Below are 23,110 nucleotides of genomic sequence, written 5' to 3' on the forward strand. Positions count from 1 at the left end.
ACTAAAGGTTCAGAGTCGAAAAGCTGCAGTAAAAAGGAAGAAAGTGACTTATCAAAAATATCACCGTTTTCTTTCGTTTTGGTATTGATACTTCTACTAGAAAAAGGCTTGCCAGCCTGAGTGCCAAAGTCCCGCCCTTTAACATGAGGAAAAAAGTTCGTTTGGGTAGAGTGAGACTTGTCAGAGTCTACCTTCAAACGAAGGGGAATGGAAGATCCTTTCTCTGGATTAGGTGTACTAGGGGGAAATACGCAAGCTTTTCCTGACGATAGATTATGTTCAGAGGCAATATGTTTTGTCAGGGCTAAAACAGAGGCCAAAATAAAATCGGAGTTATCTACTGATTTCTCCATTAGGGCTAAGATGGAAACCAACACTCTTTCTAGACAAAGCAGTGACTCCGACATCGGCCTTTGTGATTCTAGATTATGAATTGAAGGAAGAAAATCTCGGGAGAGATCAGGAGTATTTGAACCCCGTGAGTCTAATAAGCTTGTTCCCCTAGGTGTACTGCTGAACAGTTGCAGTTTCACAGGCTGATCCTTAGAGGACGGTAGAGTAGCGGCAGTAAAAACCCCGGATAATTCTTGGTTGTGAGCGTGGATCATTTTTAGAGGCTGATCTAAATTTATATAAGGTAAAGTGAAATCTTCCATTATATATTCTCCCGCTTTTAATACTGATTGCGGAACTTCTTCCGGTTCAGAGACCCCATTCACATAAGGGTGGATAAATAGATTTGCCAGCAAGGAATCAGCCACCCCTGAATATAGACGGTGAAATGGAGGATACTACTGGTGAAGGTATTACTGGGAATGGGTTTCCAGGACAAGCATTGATCTCTACTTGAACAACATATTCTTTTTGGAGAAACTCCGACATCCCTACAGACTTGTTTCTTTTTTAGGAAAAAAGGAAGGGATGGTATTGAAACACTTCAAAGAGTTTATTTGCAGAGAGTTGTTCCTTAAAGGGTTAGCTCTGATTTTTGTGCAAGCTCTTGTATACACTAATCTACCAGAGCGTAATTTTTATGCTGTCATAGCTTTGTTCAGTAATAACTCCCAAGGCTCGATGCGCCTGAGCGCGGATGCACCGGTGCGCTGCTTATGCTACACCGTGCCCCAGGCACTACTTAGCGCTACTTAACTAGCAACCCCCAACTGGGTGGCCAGAATGAACAATGTCTAGAGAGCCTTTAGAGAATACTCGATGCGTTTGCGTCTCAACTGCACAAGGAACAACAGACCAGATGCCTGCACACACGGTGGACACCTGTATCCACTACTGCTCTAGAGACATGTTTCACTTTGACCAAACATAAGGTATACAGAAGAGGGACATAGGGCAGAAAGTGACTCTAGGCTTTCTCCCACAGATCCAGGAATCCAGACAGCATCACTCCGCTTCACTCTCCTCTGCTCTGCAGCGCTCAGATTACACGACCACTGACTGTGCGAGGCTCCTCCTCGTCCTGGCGGTCAGACTCCCTTAACAAGGCATGCAGGGGAGTCCAATGTGCCTCTGTGTGGGAACTGCAAAACGACAAGTCCCAAAATGCACCAGGACAATAATCAGAAGAGTGCTACAAAAGCCCCAGGGTCAGCTCAGCGTCTTCAGCGGCCTCTGGAGACTCCGTGGCTCCCCAATTCTCCTTTGTCACCGGCTCACTGCAGGCTGCAGGGGTCCGGTATCGATGTACCAATAAGATCCAGACTGGAGCTGGACTGGAGCTGGACCGGGCTGGACCAGACCAGAGCAGGCAAAAGGCAGACAAAAAGCAGAAGGACCAGGCACCAGGTAGAGAGGGTTAGGGGGGCAGCCGGGGGTGCCAGGGGCGCAGGTCTTAGCTCTTGGGTGGCCGAACTTCGGTGGAAAAAGCTGGACTCTGGCAGTGCAGAGCACTGGATATAGAGCAGCCAGCAGCAGCCAGCAAACAGCCCGGAAACAGTAAACAGAAAAGCCGTGGACAGCGGCGGCGAGCACTCCGGGCTGATGGGCAGTCCAGCCCCGGTGCAACGGAGCAACACAGCAGCAGTAGCCCAGAGGCAGCCAAGCCGCGGACCGTGAATAGAGGCAGCAAGCACTCCAGCACTCTGGGCGGCAGGCAGGCAGTCCGGGATAATGAGCAGCCCCAACCACGGGGCAGAACAGCTGACAACAGGCAGTCAAGCCGCGAGCTGCGAACCGTGGACAGCAGCAGCGGCGGTGGGAGCAACAGCAGGAGCAACAGCAGTCTGCTCGTATTCAGGTACCGGAGGCCGGAGACCTCAGGTGATAAGAAGTTTGTCTCTTGCAGTCTCCCACGGCACGGTTGCACAATATGAGGCTCGTGACTCGCTTTCACTTGACAGCTCGCGGACCACGTTACACTTTCAGCTTGCGGTCCGCATTATACTTATTCCCGAAGCTGCAGAATGGGGATGAGGAGCACCGCGGTTAATGGCAGCAGCTCCACGACTCCTCAGCTCCTCGGTTTGGCACAGTTCTCCTCGTCGAGCCGCGTACTGCTGCTGCTGCTCCTCCGTACTCCTCTACTCGTCTGCTCCACTGCTCCGCCGGTGTCCTTTGGGAAGCATACAAGGTGGTGGCGAGGAATTGTGTGCAGGCGACTCGCGGTGCTCAACGCAAAGACAACCATCGTCAGTGTGAGGAACTCAAACAGGAAATACTTGCCCTGGAGCGCACCATGACTGAGAAGTCTGGGGAGGTTGGGGGGCTCAAGCACTCCCTTAAACTTAAAGAACGATCCCTACGAGATCTCACGGACGGCGCGGCCCGGGCGCATGCGATCGCCACACAGTGCAGAGTGTATGATCTGGGCGACAAAGCCAACAAACTGATTGCTTAGCTGGAACGAAGAGATAGGAGTCGTAATTGGGTGTCCGAGATTCAGTCTGAAGAGGGGATGCAGGGTGGTACGGGGGCTGCCTTAACAGAAATTTTCACCAATTATTATGAAAATGTTTACCAATCCCAATCTTCATGAGCGGAGCCAGAATGCACCGAATTTCTTTGCGACATTCCTCTTCCGACTCTAGGCCCGGAGGACCGGGAAGCGCTCAATTCTGATTTCCACTTGGAGGAAGTTGAGTATGCCATGAGAGACTTGCAATCGGGGAAGGTGGCGGGCCCGAATGGGCTCCCCGCTGAAATGTTTAAATGTGTGGCGGGCAAGTTGGCTCCATACATGCTTGACATGTTTCAGGAAGCGTCCGAAGTGGGGCAACTTCCGGAGGACCTGAGAATGGCAACTATTGTCGTTCTTCTGAAAAAAGGAAAGCCGCTCGACCTCTGTAGCTCCTACAGACCCATATCCCTCTTAAATTTCAAAGCTAAGATCTTAGCCAAAATGATTGCGAACCGGTTGGGCCCAGTTTTGCAATTCCTGATACACTCTGATCAATCGGGCTTTATGCCTAATAGGAGCACGAGGTTAAATCTGAGACGTTTATATGGAGTCATGTACATGACTCAAAGGCAACCAGATGTCCCAGCCACCCTCCTCTCTCTAGACACGCGGATGGCATTCAACAGCATTGAATGGGCCTACCTTTTTACTGTTTTGGGGAAGGTGGACATCGGCCCGCGATTGCAACATTGGATCCGATTGTTATATGCTGCCCCGATGGCCAGAGTGCGGGTTAATGGGGTCATCTCAAGAGCCTTTGCATTGCACAGAGGGACACGTCATGGATGCCCATTGTCCCCGATGCTCTTCGTGATGGCACTTGAGCCTTTGGCAGCATGGATTAGACAGGACCCGGTGGTGAAGGGGATTGATTTAGGGGGAGGTTGGGAAGAGCGTATTTCGCTTTATGCGGATGATATCCTTCTTTACGCACACCGACCTCGCCAAACATTCCATAAGCTCATTCATATCATCAGATCCTTTGGTTCCTACTCTGGCTATCGTATCAACTGGGACAAGTCCTTGGTCTTCTCTCTAGCTGGACACCCTCCGGTTCTGACGTCCGCATGTACGGGGATGGCGTTCCAGGAAAAATTCAAATAACTGGGCATTTGGATCAATAAGACTAATGCGAAATTTACACAGCTGAATCTCCAGGTGCAGCTTTCCAGGCTGCGAGAGGACGCAGCGCAATGGCGGGGGCTCCCTATTTCCCTTATGTGATGGGCAGTCCTCTTCAAGATGATGGCCCTTCTGCGCTTATTGTATGTCGGCCAAAATACTCCCTATCACATCTCGGACTCCTTCTTTCAGACGATCGACTCCAAGCTCCGCCTGTTACTCTGGGGGTTGGGGGTGTTGTCCCAAGATCGCGCTCAAGAAACTACGGAAGGGGGTGTGCGAAGTGGGGCTTGCGGTCCCGGATCTTAGGAAATACTACTGGGCTGCTCATCTTATTAATGTTAACGGTTGGATCTTTTCCACTCTTGAGGAACCAGCCTACAGAGTGGACAGGTTGGCATTGGGCCCGGGCAGTCACTTGAGGGAACTATATCACAGGGGCGGGGACTCCGCACATCTGCCACCACATACTAAAACGGTTGTTGATATTTGGCATAGAGCAACTAGAATGACGGGGTGGGAGCAGAAGCTCACTGAACAGACCCCATTATGGGAGGGGGACTTCCTGAAGGAAGTGCACAGACTGCGGGGTTTCCGGAAGTGGAGCCTCATAGGTATTGATGTGCTGGGGGATGTATGGCAGGAAAATGGTAACTTTTGAGAGTTTGCGGAAGGGTCTCCAGAAGCGTGAAGGAGCATTCCTCTGTTACCGTCAGTGCTTCACTGCCACGTGAAAAAAGGGGTGGTGCTTCCAGAATATTCCCCATTGGAGGATAGGCATTGTTTTAGACCCCATGATTCAGAAGGCGGTGTTGCTGACGTATAAAAAACGTATAAACAATACTCCGGATGGTCTGGGTCCTTTGGGGGAGGCTTGGGAAACAGATGTGGGCCTCCTGGAAGATGATTATTGGGCGGAGGACCTCCAGTGCCCTAGGGAAATAGTCATCAGAGTGCGCTTTCGACTGGTCCGGCTTCCCATCCTCCACAGATTATAAGCCTCGAGAATGGTGCAGGGCCATATTAGGGGTGGAAAGTCTGAGGAATGCGCCAGAGGATGTGGCGAGAGGGGGTCGTTCTTTCATATCCTGTGGGCCTGCCCCAAGCTTCAGAAATACTGGCAGGGCATTGCCCGTGTGATGGAGGCGGTAGTGGGTGTGCAGGTCCCGCTAGAGCCCCTATGGCACATCCTTGGCGTCACTGGTGAGCTCATGTGGTCGGATGGGTCCAAATTATGGCTAGCATTGGCAGGGGGGCTGCTAGGAGGAATATTGTGTGTGCATGGGGAGCAGCTAAACCTCCTACAGTGGCTGCATGGCTATGCGACATTGACTGGTGTCATGGTGCAGAGCGGGTGGAATATCAAAGCCGGGGATGTCCTCGCAAGTGGGAGAAAATATGGAGGCCATGGACATTGTATAGGGGTCTGTGAGGGGATTCACTGGATACATTGATAGGCTTCCTGGCTGGGTTTAGGGACGTATATTAATGGGGGATGGGGGGATCCAAGTCCATTTACCCTGTAAACTGATGTGTTATACTGCCTGAATATTGTCAAGTCTGGGAAATACTTTATATAAGTGTACTGTTAATTGATTATAGCTGAAGCTTGTTTCTTTGATTCAATAAAAAAGAATTTTAAAAAAATGTCAATCAATCCCCAATATACAGTCCATATTACATCTTCAGTTTTCCATTGTTGGCATCTTTTTCCTGATGTTATGAGAATTTTAGGGTTAAAACACTGAATATCAAAATGTGTGCATTGATTGATCCTCCAGTTATCTTGATGCTCAGAGACAGAGTCGAGGAAATGAGTAATATATAAGGGATACCTGCAGACTCCACAGCTGAAGTTGCCGTTGCCATCGCTGCATTTTCTTGAGAAAGGTTCTTCGTCCTGGCAGTTACAGTCGCACACCATTCGTACTTCCACACTTAACTCCTCGCTGAATCCGAGCACTTTAACCTTAAAGCTCTGAATGTCTTGCTGGCACAGGCCTGCTGGAGCTTGTACGCTAACATCGAATTTGACCTGTGCAAATACAGAACAGAGGTTTAAAGCATGATGAACCTCCTTAGATGAACCAACTCTAACGATAATGAGCCATGTTAGCCTAAGGAAGGAATATTGTAAGCATGCATATAGCCTATAGGATTTGGCCTTTGTGCCCAGCAATGTGAAATAAACAATTATATATTACAATTGCATTTCCCCTTTCTCTTAGCGATTGATAAATTACTTTGCATAAAAAGATTTACCTTGGCTTGCTTTTAATATTTGCAATATACTAATATTTTATTGAATGTGAGGTAAAACACCAGAAACAATATAAACTTTTTGACTGTCGTTTGTGTATTATTATTTTCTTTTGATACTGAGGTTGCTTATCAAGAACTTGCTTTGGACTATGTCATTTTTCACAAAGGTAATCTCATAAAGAAACCATTAGCCATACTTGTGTAGCTTGTCTACAGTGACAGTGTTAGGAATAACCGTATTACGGATAATAATTCTTCTGAGTCCGTCTTAAAGAATTTAAAGTGATGTGGCAATTCCTGCTGTTCCTCTTCCAGCATGCTCATTCTTGTCAAATGGATGGCTTAGTTGTGAAAAATGTATGAATTTGTAATTTCATTTCATCTAGTACATTGTTGCTGAGATCCTTTACTGACTTTGTGAGATCTTTCTTGAGAGCTACGATTTCAGTTTGGTTTCACTCAGCAGAATGGCTAGGATACCGTTAGTAGAAAGAGCTTACCTCTTCTCCACCGTGTTCTGAACAAACTTTCTGTATGCCTTTGTTGTCGTTACTGTGATGTAAAAAGTTGTCTATCGTGGGATCTTCAACAAATAAAAGGTCATTCGATTTGCTTATACTTTTAGTCCCATTTCACAAATCTGCACGAAACTTTCAATCAATCAAAATTCCTTTATTTCGCAATATTTCTATCGCATATAAAGTAAATAGGGCCAGATTCACAGAACTAACTTAAGACAAAATCCTAAACTCACTACCATTTACTCATTTTGGTATTCACAGACGGCACTTACTCATTTTGGTATTCACAGAAGGCACTTACTCATTGATGAGTAAGTGCCTTCTGTGAATACCAAAATGAGTAAGTACACTTACTCATTTTGTGCCTTCTGAGAATACCGAAATGAGTAAGTGCACTTGCTCATTTTGGTATTCACAGAAGGCACTTACTCATCAATGAGTAAGTGCCTTCTGTGAATACTAAAATGAGTAAGTGCCTTCTGTGAATACCAAAATGGTAGTAAGTTTAGAATTTTGTCTTAAGTTTGTTCTGTGAATCGGGCTAATAAAGTATATACATTTTTCACTCATATAAAATAATTATAATAACACATTATAGTTAAAAAGTTACATATCTATCTTCCCGGCGTAAAATACATTAAAAGAGTACACAGATCTATTAACAAAACTTTCATAAAAATCTATAGCTGATCTAGGTTTGGCATGCCAGGTTTCCATACATGACAATAGACCCGATAAAGATGGGAGACTCTAGGTATTTGATGCAAAAAATGGCTTTATAGTAGGTGTCTCCCACCTAAAATTGCCCCTGCATCACAGAAGACTATAGGGAAGATACATTCCCCTAATTTATTTTTCAAAGTCTTCCACTTCCCAGTTTAAACATTTTGCCACATATGAGTGTCAGGCAGGTCTGCTCATCAGTCGGTGGGGGTGATTTAGGCAGAAATAAATTGGTGGTCAAATAACTAGTACTTTCCATTTAAACTTCCATAAGAAGCTATGTTCTCTTTCAATAGATAAAATGCTGAACAGAATAACACTCAGTGTGAAACTATAACTTTACTAAGGGGAGTGAGTGCCATTCTTTGGTTTAAATTAGGGTGGGTGTAACTAAGGGTAATTCTGTGTAGCTTAATCATGCAGAATTACCTAAGAATTCCGCGAGATTATGTTTGAATTACGCAAGAAGAGGAATTCTCTTTTTAGCTTTATTTCTTAGTGCAAACATGCCCCTGGAGTCCAAAAGTGTGGGAAAAGCAGCATTTAAGTTGTTTTTGATTTGGGCCTTACCTGCAAGGTTGCACAGGAACTACAAAGTGCATATTGAGCCTGTATGTATCCAAGGAGATTCTGACTTGCCCCCTACACACCAGTTTGTGCTTTGGTGATTGGCCCACAGGTGGCATCTGAGCCGGTTCCACCTCTTCCCTTACACCTGCACTGGCCCTTAAGTTTGTGGAGGGAACCCCAAGACAGTCACCTCCATTTTGTAGCCCCAGCTTCTCTGAGCCCTAAACAGCCCAGTGAGCAAGGACAAAGCAATGTGGTAAAAACACAGACTTTTTGCTGTTTTGTTTGAAACTGTATGGCTGCTCTTTTTGCCTACCTGTGACTGTTCAAATTTATCTCTTGGTTTTGGTGTAATTTGTCTTTTTAAACTGCAATTGTTTCTACCTGTGACTGTTTAAATTTCTTTCCTGGTTTTCCACTAAAATGTGCTCAGCTACTGGAGGCACCCCACCCACTTTACAAGCTAAAAAGGCAAAATACACCCTTAGCCTAACAAGAGTATTTTTAAGAGTCTGCTTTATCTGCTTTGTGGTTTAAATTGTGTTTGGAAAGTGTATTTAGCACTCGTTTTTGGCTAGAAAAAAGTGTTTTTTTTAAGTGTGGTTATTGCCTCTGTGTTCTAGTTGGTTGCTATGGCTAGGGTTTCTATTGAACATAGAACTTAGGGTCTGGATTCTGATTGGCTGATAGGGCTTAGGTTCTGATTGGTTCCTAGGGTTAGGGTTTTTGTTGGGCATAAGGTTTAGGATTTGGGTTTTGATTGGTTACTAGAGCTAGGGTTGTGATTGGTTAGTAGGGCCAGGACTCCCATTAGCTCTAGGATTCCCATTAGCTCTAGGGTTAAGAGCTACATTGGCCCGAGGTCACCCGATCTCTAGGGCTATTTAATCTTAGGATGTCTCAGCCTGGGTGTTGAGGCTAAGGGCAGAGAGGACAAGGGAAGTTGCCTATTTGGGCCTGTTTGGGCCAGGTCAGGCTTAGGTCCAGAAATGATGCCCTTTTCTCCATTTACTAGCCACCACCTTAAGTCATCCACATCTTCAAACATGATAACATGGTCTCAGCAAATGCAAACTGCTCATTTACAACAAACAAACCCTATCTACATTTCAGCGTCTCAACAACCTATACAAAACCCCACAAATCGCATCTGTACACCCTTCTACCCCTACTCCAAACAATGTCATCTTCATTCTCACACAAACTACCACTCTGTCCTATACCAGTATCAAATCCACAAAATACCAACACAACACAAACCTATATTATACATAACTGTCATCCCTTAAAAAACACCCCCCCTGTTCATACCAAATACCAGCTCCACTCACTCCTAACAGACTGAATTCCATTACCACCAACCCTATCCTCAACCCTCTCCCATATCTGCCACCAACAACACCCTTTTCTTTTTACCAAAAACACACAACCATACAATCCTACATTGTACCACATATTACCTCTTCCTGCTACCAATTATAATACAAACACTTATAACCCTTGATCATCTCTTCTCACACACCACATACACTCTCCTCCAATGCACATCACCACCCTTTTACCATTCAACTTCCACCCACCAACAGTACTTCACATCAGATCCATTCACAGAAACTCACTACATCAATATCTCATCTCATTAAGCCACAAAAAAATACCAGATACACACCAACACATCAAAATCTCACACATGCAGAATTTCAGACCGCATTCCAACACAATATAGAAACAAAAGACCACTTCCACCCTCATGATTACACAAGTAATGCGTATCCTAAACCAACTTTAAACCCAAATGTTTTATCTTCACCAACGCCTACCACAAACACTCCAACACAACAACAGTCATTCACCCACCTCTCATCCATTTCACAATTTAGAGCCTTAAAACATGAACTAAATGTTCCACCACCACCCTTAAACCATACACCTTCCCCCTAAACACATGCAAACTAAATAAACCACATAGCACTCTTCACACCTTCGCATCTCCTTGCATATTACCCCACAAGCCTACTCTACAAAAACAACACTGCCCACCAACTCAGTTTTAACCATCATCTCCACCACCTGCACACTCAGACCCAACAAAATGCCTTCTAAACCTTCAGGGCGAGGATTACGATATAAACCCACAACACTACTGCTATCCTAATACAGTTAATGTTAACACTAAAAATACACCTGTTACAAGTTCAAAGAATACTACTCACTCCTGTAGAAAACAAAGTCACACCACTACCAAAACACAGTCTCTAGACTGCCAACTAGGAAATGCCCAATCCCTTCTAAACACAAGCACCACATCTACGACCTACTCACTAACACACAACTTGATTTGCTCTTCATAAATTAATCATCTTTGGGAGACTGGGCTCCAGTATTGCATGAAGCTGTTCCTCCAGGATATCAGACTGTCACACAAACTCGCATAGGCAAAAGAGGAGACGGACTAGCTTTTATAGTCAAAGAAACAACAAATCTCACCAAAGCCGGTGACATTTGCATACAAGGTTGGGAGGCCCTCATCACCAGATGCAACATTACACCAACTTCCTTCTGTAACTTCCTCCTTCTTTACAGACCAAGACAAAGCAATGCAACATTCTCAGACACATTTCTAGGCACAGTTTCAAACATTATGACACTACACTCCAACCTTTGCATCGTTTGTGACCTAAACGTATGGTTTGACTAACCAAAAATGCCCCATCAAAGAACTATCATTACTGATCTAGACACACTAAACCTACATTAGACAAACCCATACTCATCTACTGGACACATCCTAGATGTCATTTTTGCAAATCCAGAACTAGTTACCTTTCAATGGATTATTCCATTTACATGGCCAGACTACCATTTGGTAGCTTTCCAACACAAAGCACCACAACTCAACACACCTAAGACCACCTTCCATGGAACCACATATTTACCATTGAACAAAATTAATTGTGAAACACAACTAACATCCAACACAAATCTAGAAACCATAAATTCAGTTAAAAAACTATATGACTGGGTCCAGGAAACCTTTGATATGCTAATACCACTAAAACAACAAAACAGGACAAAAGAAAACAACCACCTTGGATGAATGCAGAACTAAAAAAGATTAAACAACAAATTGCAAATCTCCAACACAACTGGCTCAAAACAAATAACACTCAAGACAAATTCCACCTACATAAACTTAGCAGAATGTACAAGTCAAAAATCAAAAAAGCTTAAAAAAAGGTACTATTCAAACAGAATTCAAAATGCTAAATATACAAATAAAGAATGTTATAAAATTCTCGCTGTATTTTTGTAAACCTAAATACACAGAAGGAACTTATCCTATTTCTCAAGAATTTACTTACAAACTCTTTAATTATTACACACTGGAGCAGACATGCTGGACTCCTATTTAAGACAAAGGAAAACCACCAGCACCAATCTATTTTCAACAATTTCCTCCAATGATAGGCTGACCCAGCCTCTGCATTCCTTAAAACAACTATCAGAAACTGAATTTATGGATCTTGTCAAAAAAAGCAGGCAAGCCAGCTGGCCTTCTGACCCTTGTCCACCTCAAATCTTCAAGAACATTCTTTTAACTACCTCGGCTGCCACACCAGTCAGAACAATCATCAATAATTCTTTAACAACAGGAGTCATTTCAGAAGACATACATATGCCCTTTTTTTAAAGAAAACAAACCTGAACCCATTTGACCCAAATAACTACAGATTGAGTATAAATGGACCTGTCCTGGGCAAACTGAAAGAAACAGTAGCATTCACATAGATTTCACAATTCACAGAAGATAACTCTGTACTTTCCAACTTCCAAACAGGATTCCATCCACGAAGAGACACAGAATCTGCCCTAATCCCTATCAGGCATGAACTTAAAAACATAGTAGACTGGAATGGGGTCGCTGTACTACTTCTCTCGGACCTTTCAGCTGCCTTTGACACAGTTCATCATGACACTAATCCAAAGACTCCAGAAAGCCAGCATAGAGAGGGCTGCTCTTGACTGGATCACATCCTACCTCCAAAACAGAACAAATGTTGTCCATACTCGCCCTTTCTCATCCGAACCATACTTCAGAAAAGCAGGAGTCCCTCAAAGCTCTATCATCTCACTCAAGCTTTTCAACATCTACATGAAGTTATTACCGGCACTGATCAATGAGTTTCACCTCATATAATATGCAGATGACACACAAATACTCCTTAAAGTGGAAAGCCCCAAAGACATTAGAAACTCACAAATTTTCAGTTGCATCAGAGCCGTGGATCAGTGGATGACATAGAGCCAGCTCAAATGGAATGCTTCCAAAACGGAAATACTCACATGTGGTGACTGGAAACATTATGACCCACCCGCTGGCTAGCCTGGCGATCTGGGAACACCACCTAAAGTATCTAGGGAATTAAGAAACCTCAGAATTGCCATGGACTCCAAGCTTTCAATGAATGCCCAAGTGGACAAACTAGCAAGATGTAGCTTCATTACAATAAAAACTCTGCAATGGATCTTCCCCCACCTGGGATTTTCACACAAGGTCCAGGCTACTGTCTCTTTTGTTCTGTCTAAACTCTATTATGCTAATAGCCTCTACCACGGATCATCTTTAACAACTATGAAAAGACTACAACAGATTCAGAACTCTGCTGCCAGACTTCTGTTATATACAAAAAACACAAGCCCACATTTTCTCTGCCTTGAAGGCCCTACATTGGTTACCAATTGCCAGAAGATTCACATTCAAACTGCTTTGTATCACCCACATAGTAACATGCCCACTCTTCATTAGGAGTAAAATCACGAAATACATTCAACATAAGAACTTCCACTCTAGAATGGCACCTCGCCTCAAAATCCCACCATACAAGAAAAAAAAACATAGCGGTAGCGCTTTGTCAGAGGAGAGAGGGGACAGACCACAAGCCCCACCACCAATTGCGGCAGGAAGCCACGACACACCCAGTCTGTGCCCGGAGGTGCTGTTAAAAAATCACCCGGGGCTACCGTTACATGGGGATCCCTTTGTTGGAGGAGAGGAAGGGGCAGAAAACACGCCCACCACCCATTGCAGCAGGAGGCCGCTAACACAGCCAGTCCACGCACGGAATCGCTGTTAAAAATATCATCCGGGATTCCGGCTGTGCAGGACTTGCCTGGGCGCATGCCCGGGCAAAGAGCGGACCTGTCTGCGCCCATCTGCGTTTGGACGAGCCTAGGCTGGGCCACACCCCTTGGCTGTGGTTCTTGGCAAAAAAGGTTGGTGAGTCCTTTCTCTTTTGGACTTTAATTTTATAATCATAATGAAGATGGTGAATGGAAAAATATGGGGGGCAAGGAAGGTTCCCCCAAGAGACCGCAAGGTACTACTTTTGACTCTTTCTTGGTGCGTGCTGCAAGGGTTCTTGACAATGAAATTACGCTGTCAAGTATTGGGGGGCTCATATGCTGGACCTTTCAACAGGTAATCTCTGGACTACTCAGAAACAAGTCTTGTATATAAATGCTCTAGAAATCAGAATAGTCAGACTTAACCTGAATTCCTTTCTGCTACTAATCTCTCAACAAGAGATACTAATCAGGACAGACAATGTGACTACCTTCTCATATAAACATATAAAAACAATAAGGAACAAGATCTTGCATCTTGTCACTGGAAGCGCAGGTCCTAGCACACTCTCAGTGGGATATGTTCCAGGATTACAAAACACCAGGGGAAATACACACAGCAAACACAATATTGACTGAGTGCATTGGGATGGGTCCTGTGGCAAAATGTCCATAAATCAGCCAAAATATTGCAACAATTTGTTTTTCTTAAAAAAGTTGGGTAAAATTGGACTCTCGAAGGTGGATGACTTGTGGATAGGGGCAAGGTGTTAGAATTCTCAATACTACAGAAGGTATACGAGCTGGCAGATTTGGAGATATTCCGATACTATCAGATCGGACATGCCCTGAACTCGCGCCTCCCAGCAGAGGACACACTGCTGGAAGCAACGCTGTTAGAGGACAGGCTCCTCGATGGTTACGTGCCCAGTAAATCTATATCCCTTACCTACCGAAAGCTCTTCAATCATATACCTGATCCCCTCATACAACTTCAAGAGAAATGGACGGGTGACCTGGGGGAGCTAGACGAAGAAGACTGGGCAGAGGCAGTCGCCTCTCCCAGGGAGGTTGCGATCTCCTCATGGCTCAAACTAGTACAGCTGAAAATCCTGCACAGAATATATTACTCTGGAATAGCCTCTGCCCGGATGGGCTATGGAAACAATTCAAGTTGCAAACAAAATTGTGGGGAGGAAGGCACTCCACATGGAATGAATATCGAGGAAGCATTTGTATGCCCCCCCCTCCTCCCTGCACTATCCCACCTAGATGAACTTATAACAACTGATCACTGAAATGGCAAATGTATGTAAGTGTTAAGATATTTGTATTGATCAAGAATTGTATGTATGTGAAAACGTTACGCGACCTCATACCGACCAAAACTGTAACCGTGATTGAATTATTGTCCTTACTAATAAAAAGAGTTATAAAAACAAAAAAGTTGGGCAAAACGCTCTGTGTTGGAAAGTGATTTTTTTCTCCTAAACATGGTCGCAACAAAATGTTTGCTATGCTAAGTTGACCATCTCTCCAGCCTCCAGCAACAAGGAGAGTTGTAAAAAAACGTTTTTTAACCACAGTTTGCACATCTTTTTAAGCTGTAGTTGTAGTAAAGTAGGATCTGCTTCTTATGGTTACCCCCACTTTTTGCTTGATGTAACACTGTTTTTGACTAGTCTGACTGGGATCCTGCTAATCAGGACCCCAGTCTAGCTGCTTTCTCCCTAAACTGTTATGTTATGTACTTAGGTACACTCCAGATTGGATACTGGGGTATCCTTGTCAGTCCCTAGTATATGGTACACATGTACCCAGGGCATAGGTACCCCAGTGGCCTCCCACGGGCTGAAGCATGTCTTATGCCTTCCATGAGAGGCCAGGCAAAATGTAACTACAGGCCTGCCATTGCAGCCTGTGTAAAGCGGTGCATGCACCACTTACTTAAGATATAGATCTACTATATCTTAGGGTCACTGCACTTAAAACCTATAAGTCACCCCTATAGCAGGTCTTTACAATCCTGAAGTCAGAGTGCTTGGTTCTAAGTGAAAGGGTGCCACTGCATGAGCAGGACACCCCTGCAGCCTACAGAGTCTGTTCTCCCGGGTTATCTGTGAAACAGCCATATACGAGATATAGGGGGAATTACGCCACCACGTGATGACCAACTCTAAAACGGCTGAAACAATCCCTATTATGTTTGGTGTCAAACATGTTGGAATAATACCCCCACACTGGTAACAGGCGTGGGAGGTATGATTCCACCCCTCAGAAGCGAGCTTTGTGGGGTCCCTGGTGTTACCGCAGCCAGCCTTCTAACTCCAGACAGCACAAAATGGTTGCTGCCAACCAGAGACAAATTTCTGCCCTCCTGCTGCTGAGCCAAACTCGAGCAGGGGAAGGCAGAACAATAGCCATCCTGTCACAGGGAGGTGTGACCACCTACCAGACAGGATTTAGTGTATTAGGGCTGGATGGGTGCGCTTTCCAGCGACTGAAAGTCTGCATGAGGGGCACATTTGATGTCCCTGTGCATAGTATAGTTCAAACAAGTGCTGGGAGCCGTTGGCTCCCGCTCTGGCATGAAACCAGACGATGGACATGGGAGTAACCTCCCGCCTGTCCAGACACTCCCCAGGAAGGGTCCCCTGAATCTTTCCAACCCCCTCCCGTGGGTACTTAAAGGCTTACCTGACTTGAAGATCTAAGATTCGTAGTAGACAAGATTTTAACCTGAAACCACTGCACTTAGACTGTCTGGGCACTCTGGACTTCGCTGTACTTCGTTTGGGCCCTCTCAGTCTGCTGCATTGTCTGTGCCTGTGCACCATACAGGATCCGTGCAGGATCTGTGGAGCATCAAAGACAACTGAAAATAATCTCCCTTGGAGTGAAAGAGTCACTCCCCTGCATTCGCAGGCACCGCAACACTGCTGACCGGTCTGCTGATCCCGAGCTCCGACGGACTCCAAAAGGCTCAGCAACACAGGAGGTAAGTTCCTACGTCCCTTGAGGCCCGAGCTGCCCTCCCACCAAGTTTAGGGTCAGAATCCCTCTTGGGGGCTGCAATACCCGAACCCCTGTGCACTACGTACTTTTGCAAGTGCATGTGCTTGTTGTCAATTCCTTAACAAGTGCATTTGGCTCCGAATAGCCCCAACCTCTTGCAACGTTCTGCACAAAGATCTTCATCCACCTCATACCGAGTGCTCCGTGGCTTGCTGTTTTGTGAAGCTGCTCAAGGTCCTTGCTCGATTCCTGTCCTCCGGCCTGTGGGCCCATTTGAGGGTCAACTTTGCTTTTCTTGGACTTCCCTGGTTGCTCCAGGCTTGCCCTGACTCCCCTGTGTGTGGTGAGTCTCCTGGACCTTGCTGTTCTGAACCGTACACCTCCTTGACCTTCTGCATGGGTTGCCATTGCCAAGGTTTTTTAGTGCTTCCGCCAGACACTGACCCCTCAGCACCCGACATCCTTCGTGGGACAGCACGCATCCGGCTCCTGGTCATCCTCGATGTCGCCTGGTCTCCAGCTGCAGAGTCAAGGTCACCGTCAACTATCTTGGAAGCATCCGACATCGGTGGGAATTTGTCTACCAAACCCCTGGTCACTCCCAAGTGACCCAGACTCTGTCCCCTCTGCTTTCAGGTACTCTTCGACAAGAATCCACTTTGGATTCCAATGGACATTCTTCTCTCTTCCAGCAGAGGCTTTTCTTTGAATTCCTCCATTGGGTTCAACAGCGGTTTCCGACGCCACTTCACACCTATGCACCCGGCTTCCCTGGGTTAGGTAAGTTGGGGACTTCAGTATCCACGGGTGGGGTGGCTCTCCAACCTTCTGTCTTCCACAGGATTTCTTCGTAGTCCACTGGGAAGGGTCCTTAATATCTAAAAATCCAACCGCGACTTTCACACAGAGTTTTACGGAGCACGTGGTCGTGTTCCCACACTGCACCCTTCCTCCGTGGAGTCCCTATCTACTCACCTTGGGTGGATCCTTGGGGTCCCAGCGATTCTACGTCCTCTCGACTTCGTCCTGACTCGAGTTGTGTTTCTTATACCACTTTCTTAGTATATGGTTTGGTCCCACCCTGGGGCCCACTGTGTATTAGTGCTATTTACTGTAATTTCTTTGCTGAAGTATTGTGTGCTTTGTGTCTATCTCTGTGTAGGAGATACTGTAACGTACTAGATAGTGTTATATAATAAATGCACATTTTTTATAACTACTGTGTGATTCTCTTTTCATTTAATCTAAACTGTAAGATTGCATTCTGGTAAAACAAGCTGCTTTACACTCCTTCAAGACTTAGCCTGAAGGCTGCTCGCCACAGCTACCACTTGGATAGCTTTCTAAGGTTTTCTGAGACCTCTTAAATCACCATAAGGGTTGTCTGGACTGGTGCAGGGTGTCCACTTTAATTAGTGGACAGCATATACCAGGACAGCCTCTAACAGTAGTCAAATGTTATTATTTGTTGTGGTTTCTGCCTACCTGCATTTTGTGATAGAAACAGGTGCAAAAACCCATGGGTGAACTCAGAAAGCTATACATTTCTGAAAAGTAGAACACAATTGAGAAAAGGGGTCATTTGTGTAGATTGTTCATGGATTTTTGCCAAAGAACATAATCATAATAATAATGTAAAAAAAAAGAAAAAAATAGAAATAATTCACAATGTTTTCATCTGTTATTTTTTGCCCCAAAGGCTGATTTACAAAGGTAATGCACAGTTTTACGTCCATCAGAACCTTCTGGATGAAGGAATATATGATTTTTGTTGATTGTCTAGAACATGCAATACCCAGAGCCAACAGTTCTGCATCTTACAAATCCATTTAATTGTGTACCAGCCATGCATCACTACTTATTGTAATATCTAATTAATGATAAATGGTTATGAAGCAAACCTATGCATTTTTAAATGTATCCTATATACTGAGTGTAGGAATAGTGGTTTCTTGTATAACTCTGAATATAGGGTTACCCATAATATCATATTATTCAGAGGACATTTGCAAAATATGTTCTTTCTTGCACTCTTGGTTGCTTTTGGAAGCCAAAAATGGAAAGAAATTCAGTTGATAATAAGAAATGTTTAATTATTCTGTGTTCCCTATAAAAAAGGTACTTGGTAAAGCCTCCAAAATGAAGAAAGACATTTTTTGCCTGAAAAATTAAGCTATTTTTCTGATGCTGGTAGCTGTGGTATTTGGGTCTGAGCCCGGCTGCCAACCAGGGAAACCTAGCAAACCCAGGCATTTCTGAAAATTAGAAACCAATAGGAGCCCATGGTAATGTGACATGCATGGAACCCACTAGGAATTATTTCCCAGAATCCCTGCAGATCTCAAACTTTGGCCAAAAACATGCATTGTACTCACATTTCTGTGAAAGAAACTTCAGGAATCTACGATGACCCACAAAATTACTACAACCCAGCATTCTGTCTATAAAAACGATACCACACTTATGTGACTGGGCGTATCACCCACAACAGCAACTGGTCATACCTTGTGTGTCAAAACATGTCAATAATTGTTTTACATGGTACCAATTAGATCCATTCCACAGACATGTATTATATCTACCCATACAATGGAGACAGTGTATCAATCGAAAGTGTGGGAATGCAGAATGGTAAGACGCTGGCTAGAAGTGCCCAAGCTTTCTGTCGGATAAATTTCTTTTTTTGACTCATACTTTGTTTTTTAATTAAGAAAGTGTCAAAACATGAGCATCACATACATACCCAACATAAATTACAGGCAATAAGAATTAATTTGCTATACCACCATTATAAAAATAAATAGCTATATTAGACAATGCAAATTGTTTAAATTCTCATTGAAGTAGCCAGGAATAAAAGAGATGAGCCATTCCCTAACTGGTGCCTATACCTTCATCAACTTGTGTCTTCTAGGATTGCTTTGAATAATAGTAAATTACAGGCTGTGAGAAAATATAAATTCCTGCCAGCATGCATTATGATCCAGAGGTTCACTATGTAGCCATGCCTGTGCTATGCCTAATCTTGCTGGCATAATGACAAAAAGGTTGATCCCTACTGTTAGACGGCGACCTCAGAGGAGCCCGGAAAGGGGTCCTGACTTCCCTGAGTCCCACCCGTGTAGTAGTGTAGCCGGGCACTGGCGAGAGATTCCCCAGGGGGAGGAATCTCGCAACTAGGATCGTACTTCTGGCACCACACGACACAGAGAGACCACACTGGGTATTCTCAGAACGAGCTTTATCAAATAGGTATCACTGCAAATATGTACAAGGTGAGCACGGGCTCAAGAGTCTCGGAAAGGGAGGGGGTAGCGGGACTGTCTCTGGCAACGGTTCAAAGCAGGGACGTATCCGGCGCACAGCTCACAATCCTCGAGCTGGGGGATACGTGGTCGGAGTCGTGGTCCGGCGGGACCGTGAGAGTCTGGGGGAGCCGCGAGTCACTCAGCAGGGCTCAGGTACAAGTTCGGAGGTCTTACGATCTTCAGGGAGCCGCGAGTCACTCAGCAGGGCTCAGGTACAAGTTCGGAGGTCTTACGATCTTCAGGGAGCTGCGAGTCACTCAGCAGGGCTCAGGTACAAGTTCGGAGGTCTTACGATCTTCAGGGAGCCGCGAGTCACTCAGCAGGGCTCAGGTGAGTTCCAGTTCCAGGAGCCGCGACCACGTCAGCAGGCTCTCGTTGTTCCAGCGTCGAATCTGCCGGACAGTCTCAGAGCACCCCTGGTTATAGGTCGACCCCGCTTTGATGTCCGGAGTCTGCGCAGGCAGGGGTCTTGTCACCTGGGGGCCGCTTGTCGGGGTTTCCTGCTATTGTCTTTTGATCCTTTCAGGGCCGGGTCGGGAGGAGTCCCAGACACCCAGCAGGCACGGAGCCAGCCCGCCGGGAGGCCGGAGGGCCGATCGAAACCCATCGTCCCAGGGGAGTTCAGAGGTGCGATAGAAACTGCTCCTCCCTCTCTCATCCCCTGGAAGCGTGATGTCCTCCAGCCGGAGTGGCGCCTCGAGGCCCGGGTCGCGCTGGAGCCGGGTGGCCATCTTGTTGCAGGGAGTGGGCACGCGGGCCCGGGGTGGCCGAAAGGAGAGAGGCCATGGACGGGGATGTCCGGGGTTGGTGCAGGTGTCCTGGTGGGAAAGGTCGGCTGGGCCGCGTGCTAGGGCTGCAGGCACCAGGTTTCGGTGGTGCGGGGGCACGGAGGGCCATTCTACGAGGCCGGGTCCAACACGCGTCCCCCCCAGCTGAAAGCCGGAGAGAACTGCCCATCACCTTGGGGGGTTCTCTTCGCTGAGGCGGAAGAACCGGGAGAGGCCGTCAGCGTTGGCGTGGTCCGTACCAGGGCGGTGTTCTACGGTGAAGTCCATTCCCTGGAGGGAGATTGACCACCGCAGTAGCTTGGGGTTTTCTCCTCGCATCTGCATGAGCCATCGCAAGGGCCGATGGTCAGTTTGGACCCTGAAATGAGTGCCGAACAGGTAGGGTCGTAGTTTTTTGAGTGCCCAGACCACGGCAAAGGCTTCGCGCTCTATGGTGCTCCACTTCTGTTCTCGGGGTAGCAGCCGCCGACTGAAGAAGGCGACGGGCTGGTCTAAGCCTTGATCATTCACTTGGGACAGGACGGCCCCAATGCCATGCTCGGAGGCATCGGTCTGGACTGTGAACTCCTTGGTGTAGTCGGGAGCCTGGAGGACGGGGGCCGTGCACATGGCCTTTTTTAGAGCATCGAAAGCTTCCTGGCAGGCAGCCGTCCATTGCACCTTCTTTGGCTGTTTTTTAGACGTGAGTTCAGTGAGAGGGCCGACCAGGCTGCCATACCCCCGAATGAAGCGGCGGTAGTAGCCCGTGAGTCCCAGAAAGGCCCGGACTTCCGTTTGGGTGATGGGTGGGTCCCAGGCCAGGATGGCGTCGATCTTTGGCTGTAGAGGAGCGACCTGGCCACTCCCGACTTGGTGCCCCAGGTAGACTACGGATCCTTGCCCGATCTGGCACTTGCTGGCTTTTACGGTGAGGCCTGCCTGGCGCAGGGCGGTTAGCACTCTCCGGAGGTGGTGGAGGTGCTCACTCCACTCTGAACTGAAGACAGCGATGTCGTCCAGATAGGCTGCGCTGAACTGTTCTAGCCCGGCCAGGACCCACACCTGCTGGCCCGGCTGGAACTCGACCAGAGTAGCATTCTGGTCGTACCAGCGCTTCATTTCTTCTTGACTCGCCTCCAGGTTGGCCTCGGCCAGTTCTCGGAACCTCCTGGTCTGGTTCCGGAGGGCCAGGACATATTGGAACACATCTCGGGGGGTGGTCTGGGGTGCTGCCTCCCACCCTTCCTTAACCAAACTGAGGGGACCTCGGACGGGGTGCCCATAGAGTAATTCAAACGGGCTGAACCCTAAGGACTTCTGGGGGACCTCCCGGTAAGCGAACAAGAGGCAGGGGAGCAGGACGTCCCACTTACGCCGGAGGGGCTCTTCTAGGCCAGCGATCATCCCTTTCAAAGTCCTATTAAACCTCTCTACTAGGCCGTTCCCTTGGGGATGGTACGGGGTGGTGAACTTATAGGACACCCCACATTGTTGCCACAGGGACGTCATATACCTTGATATAAAATTAGTGCCGCGATCGCTCACGACCTCGCGGGGGAAACCCACCCTGGAAAAGATCCCCATCAGGGCCCGGCCCACCACGGGGGCCGTAATGGTGCGCAGGGGAATAGCCTCTGGGTAGCGGGTGGCGTGGTCCACTAGGACCAAGATGAAACGGTGACCTTGGGAGGTGGGGGGGTCCAATGGCCCCACGATGTCGATTCCGACTCGTTCGAAGGGGGTACTGACGACCGGGAAGGGTTGGAGGGGAGCCTTGCGCTTCCCCCCACTCTTCCCACTGGCTTGGCACGTGGGGCAGGACTTGCAGTGTGCCTCTACCGCGGCCTTCATCTTAGGCCAATAAAAATGGGTCACGAGACGGCTGTAGGTCTTGTCCTGACCCAGGTGACCAGCGAGGGGGACATCGTGGGCTAAGCCCAGGAGGAAATCCCGGAAGCGGAGGGGTACCACCAGTACCCGTCCGGATCCCAGCTCCACTGATTTCTGCTCACTATACAGGATGTTATTCTCCCAATAGATTCGGTGCGTTCCGGTCTGGTCACCTGCGGCTTGGCCCTCGGCCTGGCGCCGCAGCCCGACCAGGGAAGGACAGGTGGCTTGCTCCCGGCAAAATTCTTCCCGGGTGGGCCCGCCCTCGTGGCGCCAATGGGCCAACTCGGGTAGATCCCCCAACTCGGGGACCGGGGCGGGGTCGGATGGTGCGGGTTCGTCGCTGGCGGCGGACCCTTCCGATGGGGGAACGGGAGGACCCTCGGCGGGGACGGTACGGGCTTCTTCGACCGGGGTGCTCTCGACTTCTCTCCGGGTAGTGAGTCGGGCTGTCATAGATCGGGTGGTGGAACACACCCACTCGGGGAGTCCCATCATTCCTAGGTGGGCCTTGCGCTCTACGTGCTTCCAGGGAGAACTCTCCAGGTCGTTCCCTAAGAGGCAGTCGACCGGCTGGGAGGTTCTTACGGCCACCTTGAGTTTACCTATCACCCCTCCCCACTCAAATGGCACCAGGGCTACCTGACACATACTTTCCCTATTGTCTGCAGATATTACGGGGCAAAAGACATTGGGGAGGATCTGCTCCTCGGGAACTAGGTGCCTGAGGACACCGGTGATACTGGCCCCGGTGTCCCGCAGGGCCTCTACCTGGTGGCCATTGATCTTGACGAGCTGCCCATATTTCTGTGTGTTGGACGGTAGGAGGCTACCAGGGATCATTTCCCTATCTCCCAGGGACACTAGGGCCATAGCGGCGGGTTCCCACTCCTCGGC

At 47.2% G+C, this 23,110-nt stretch overlaps 1 protein-coding gene across 3 annotated transcripts in view; it reads right to left on the reverse strand.

Annotated features, from left to right (window-relative positions):
* The window catches only part of ITGB7 (integrin subunit beta 7), a 1,338,809-nt gene that overhangs the window by 298,718 nt on the left and 1,016,981 nt on the right, over positions 1-23,110 (reverse strand). For all 3 annotated transcript variants that reach the window (XM_085654657.1, XM_085654656.1, XM_085654658.1), the window contains one exon: positions 5,869-6,068. In XM_085654657.1, the coding sequence (XP_085510783.1) occupies positions 5,869-6,068 (200 nt within the window). The remainder of the gene's footprint in view (positions 1-5,868; positions 6,069-23,110) is intronic.

Source organism: Triturus cristatus, chromosome 4_1, assembly GCF_964204655.1.
Source record: "Triturus cristatus chromosome 4_1, aTriCri1.1, whole genome shotgun sequence".
NCBI classification, from domain to species: Eukaryota; Metazoa; Chordata; class Amphibia; order Caudata; family Salamandridae; genus Triturus; species Triturus cristatus.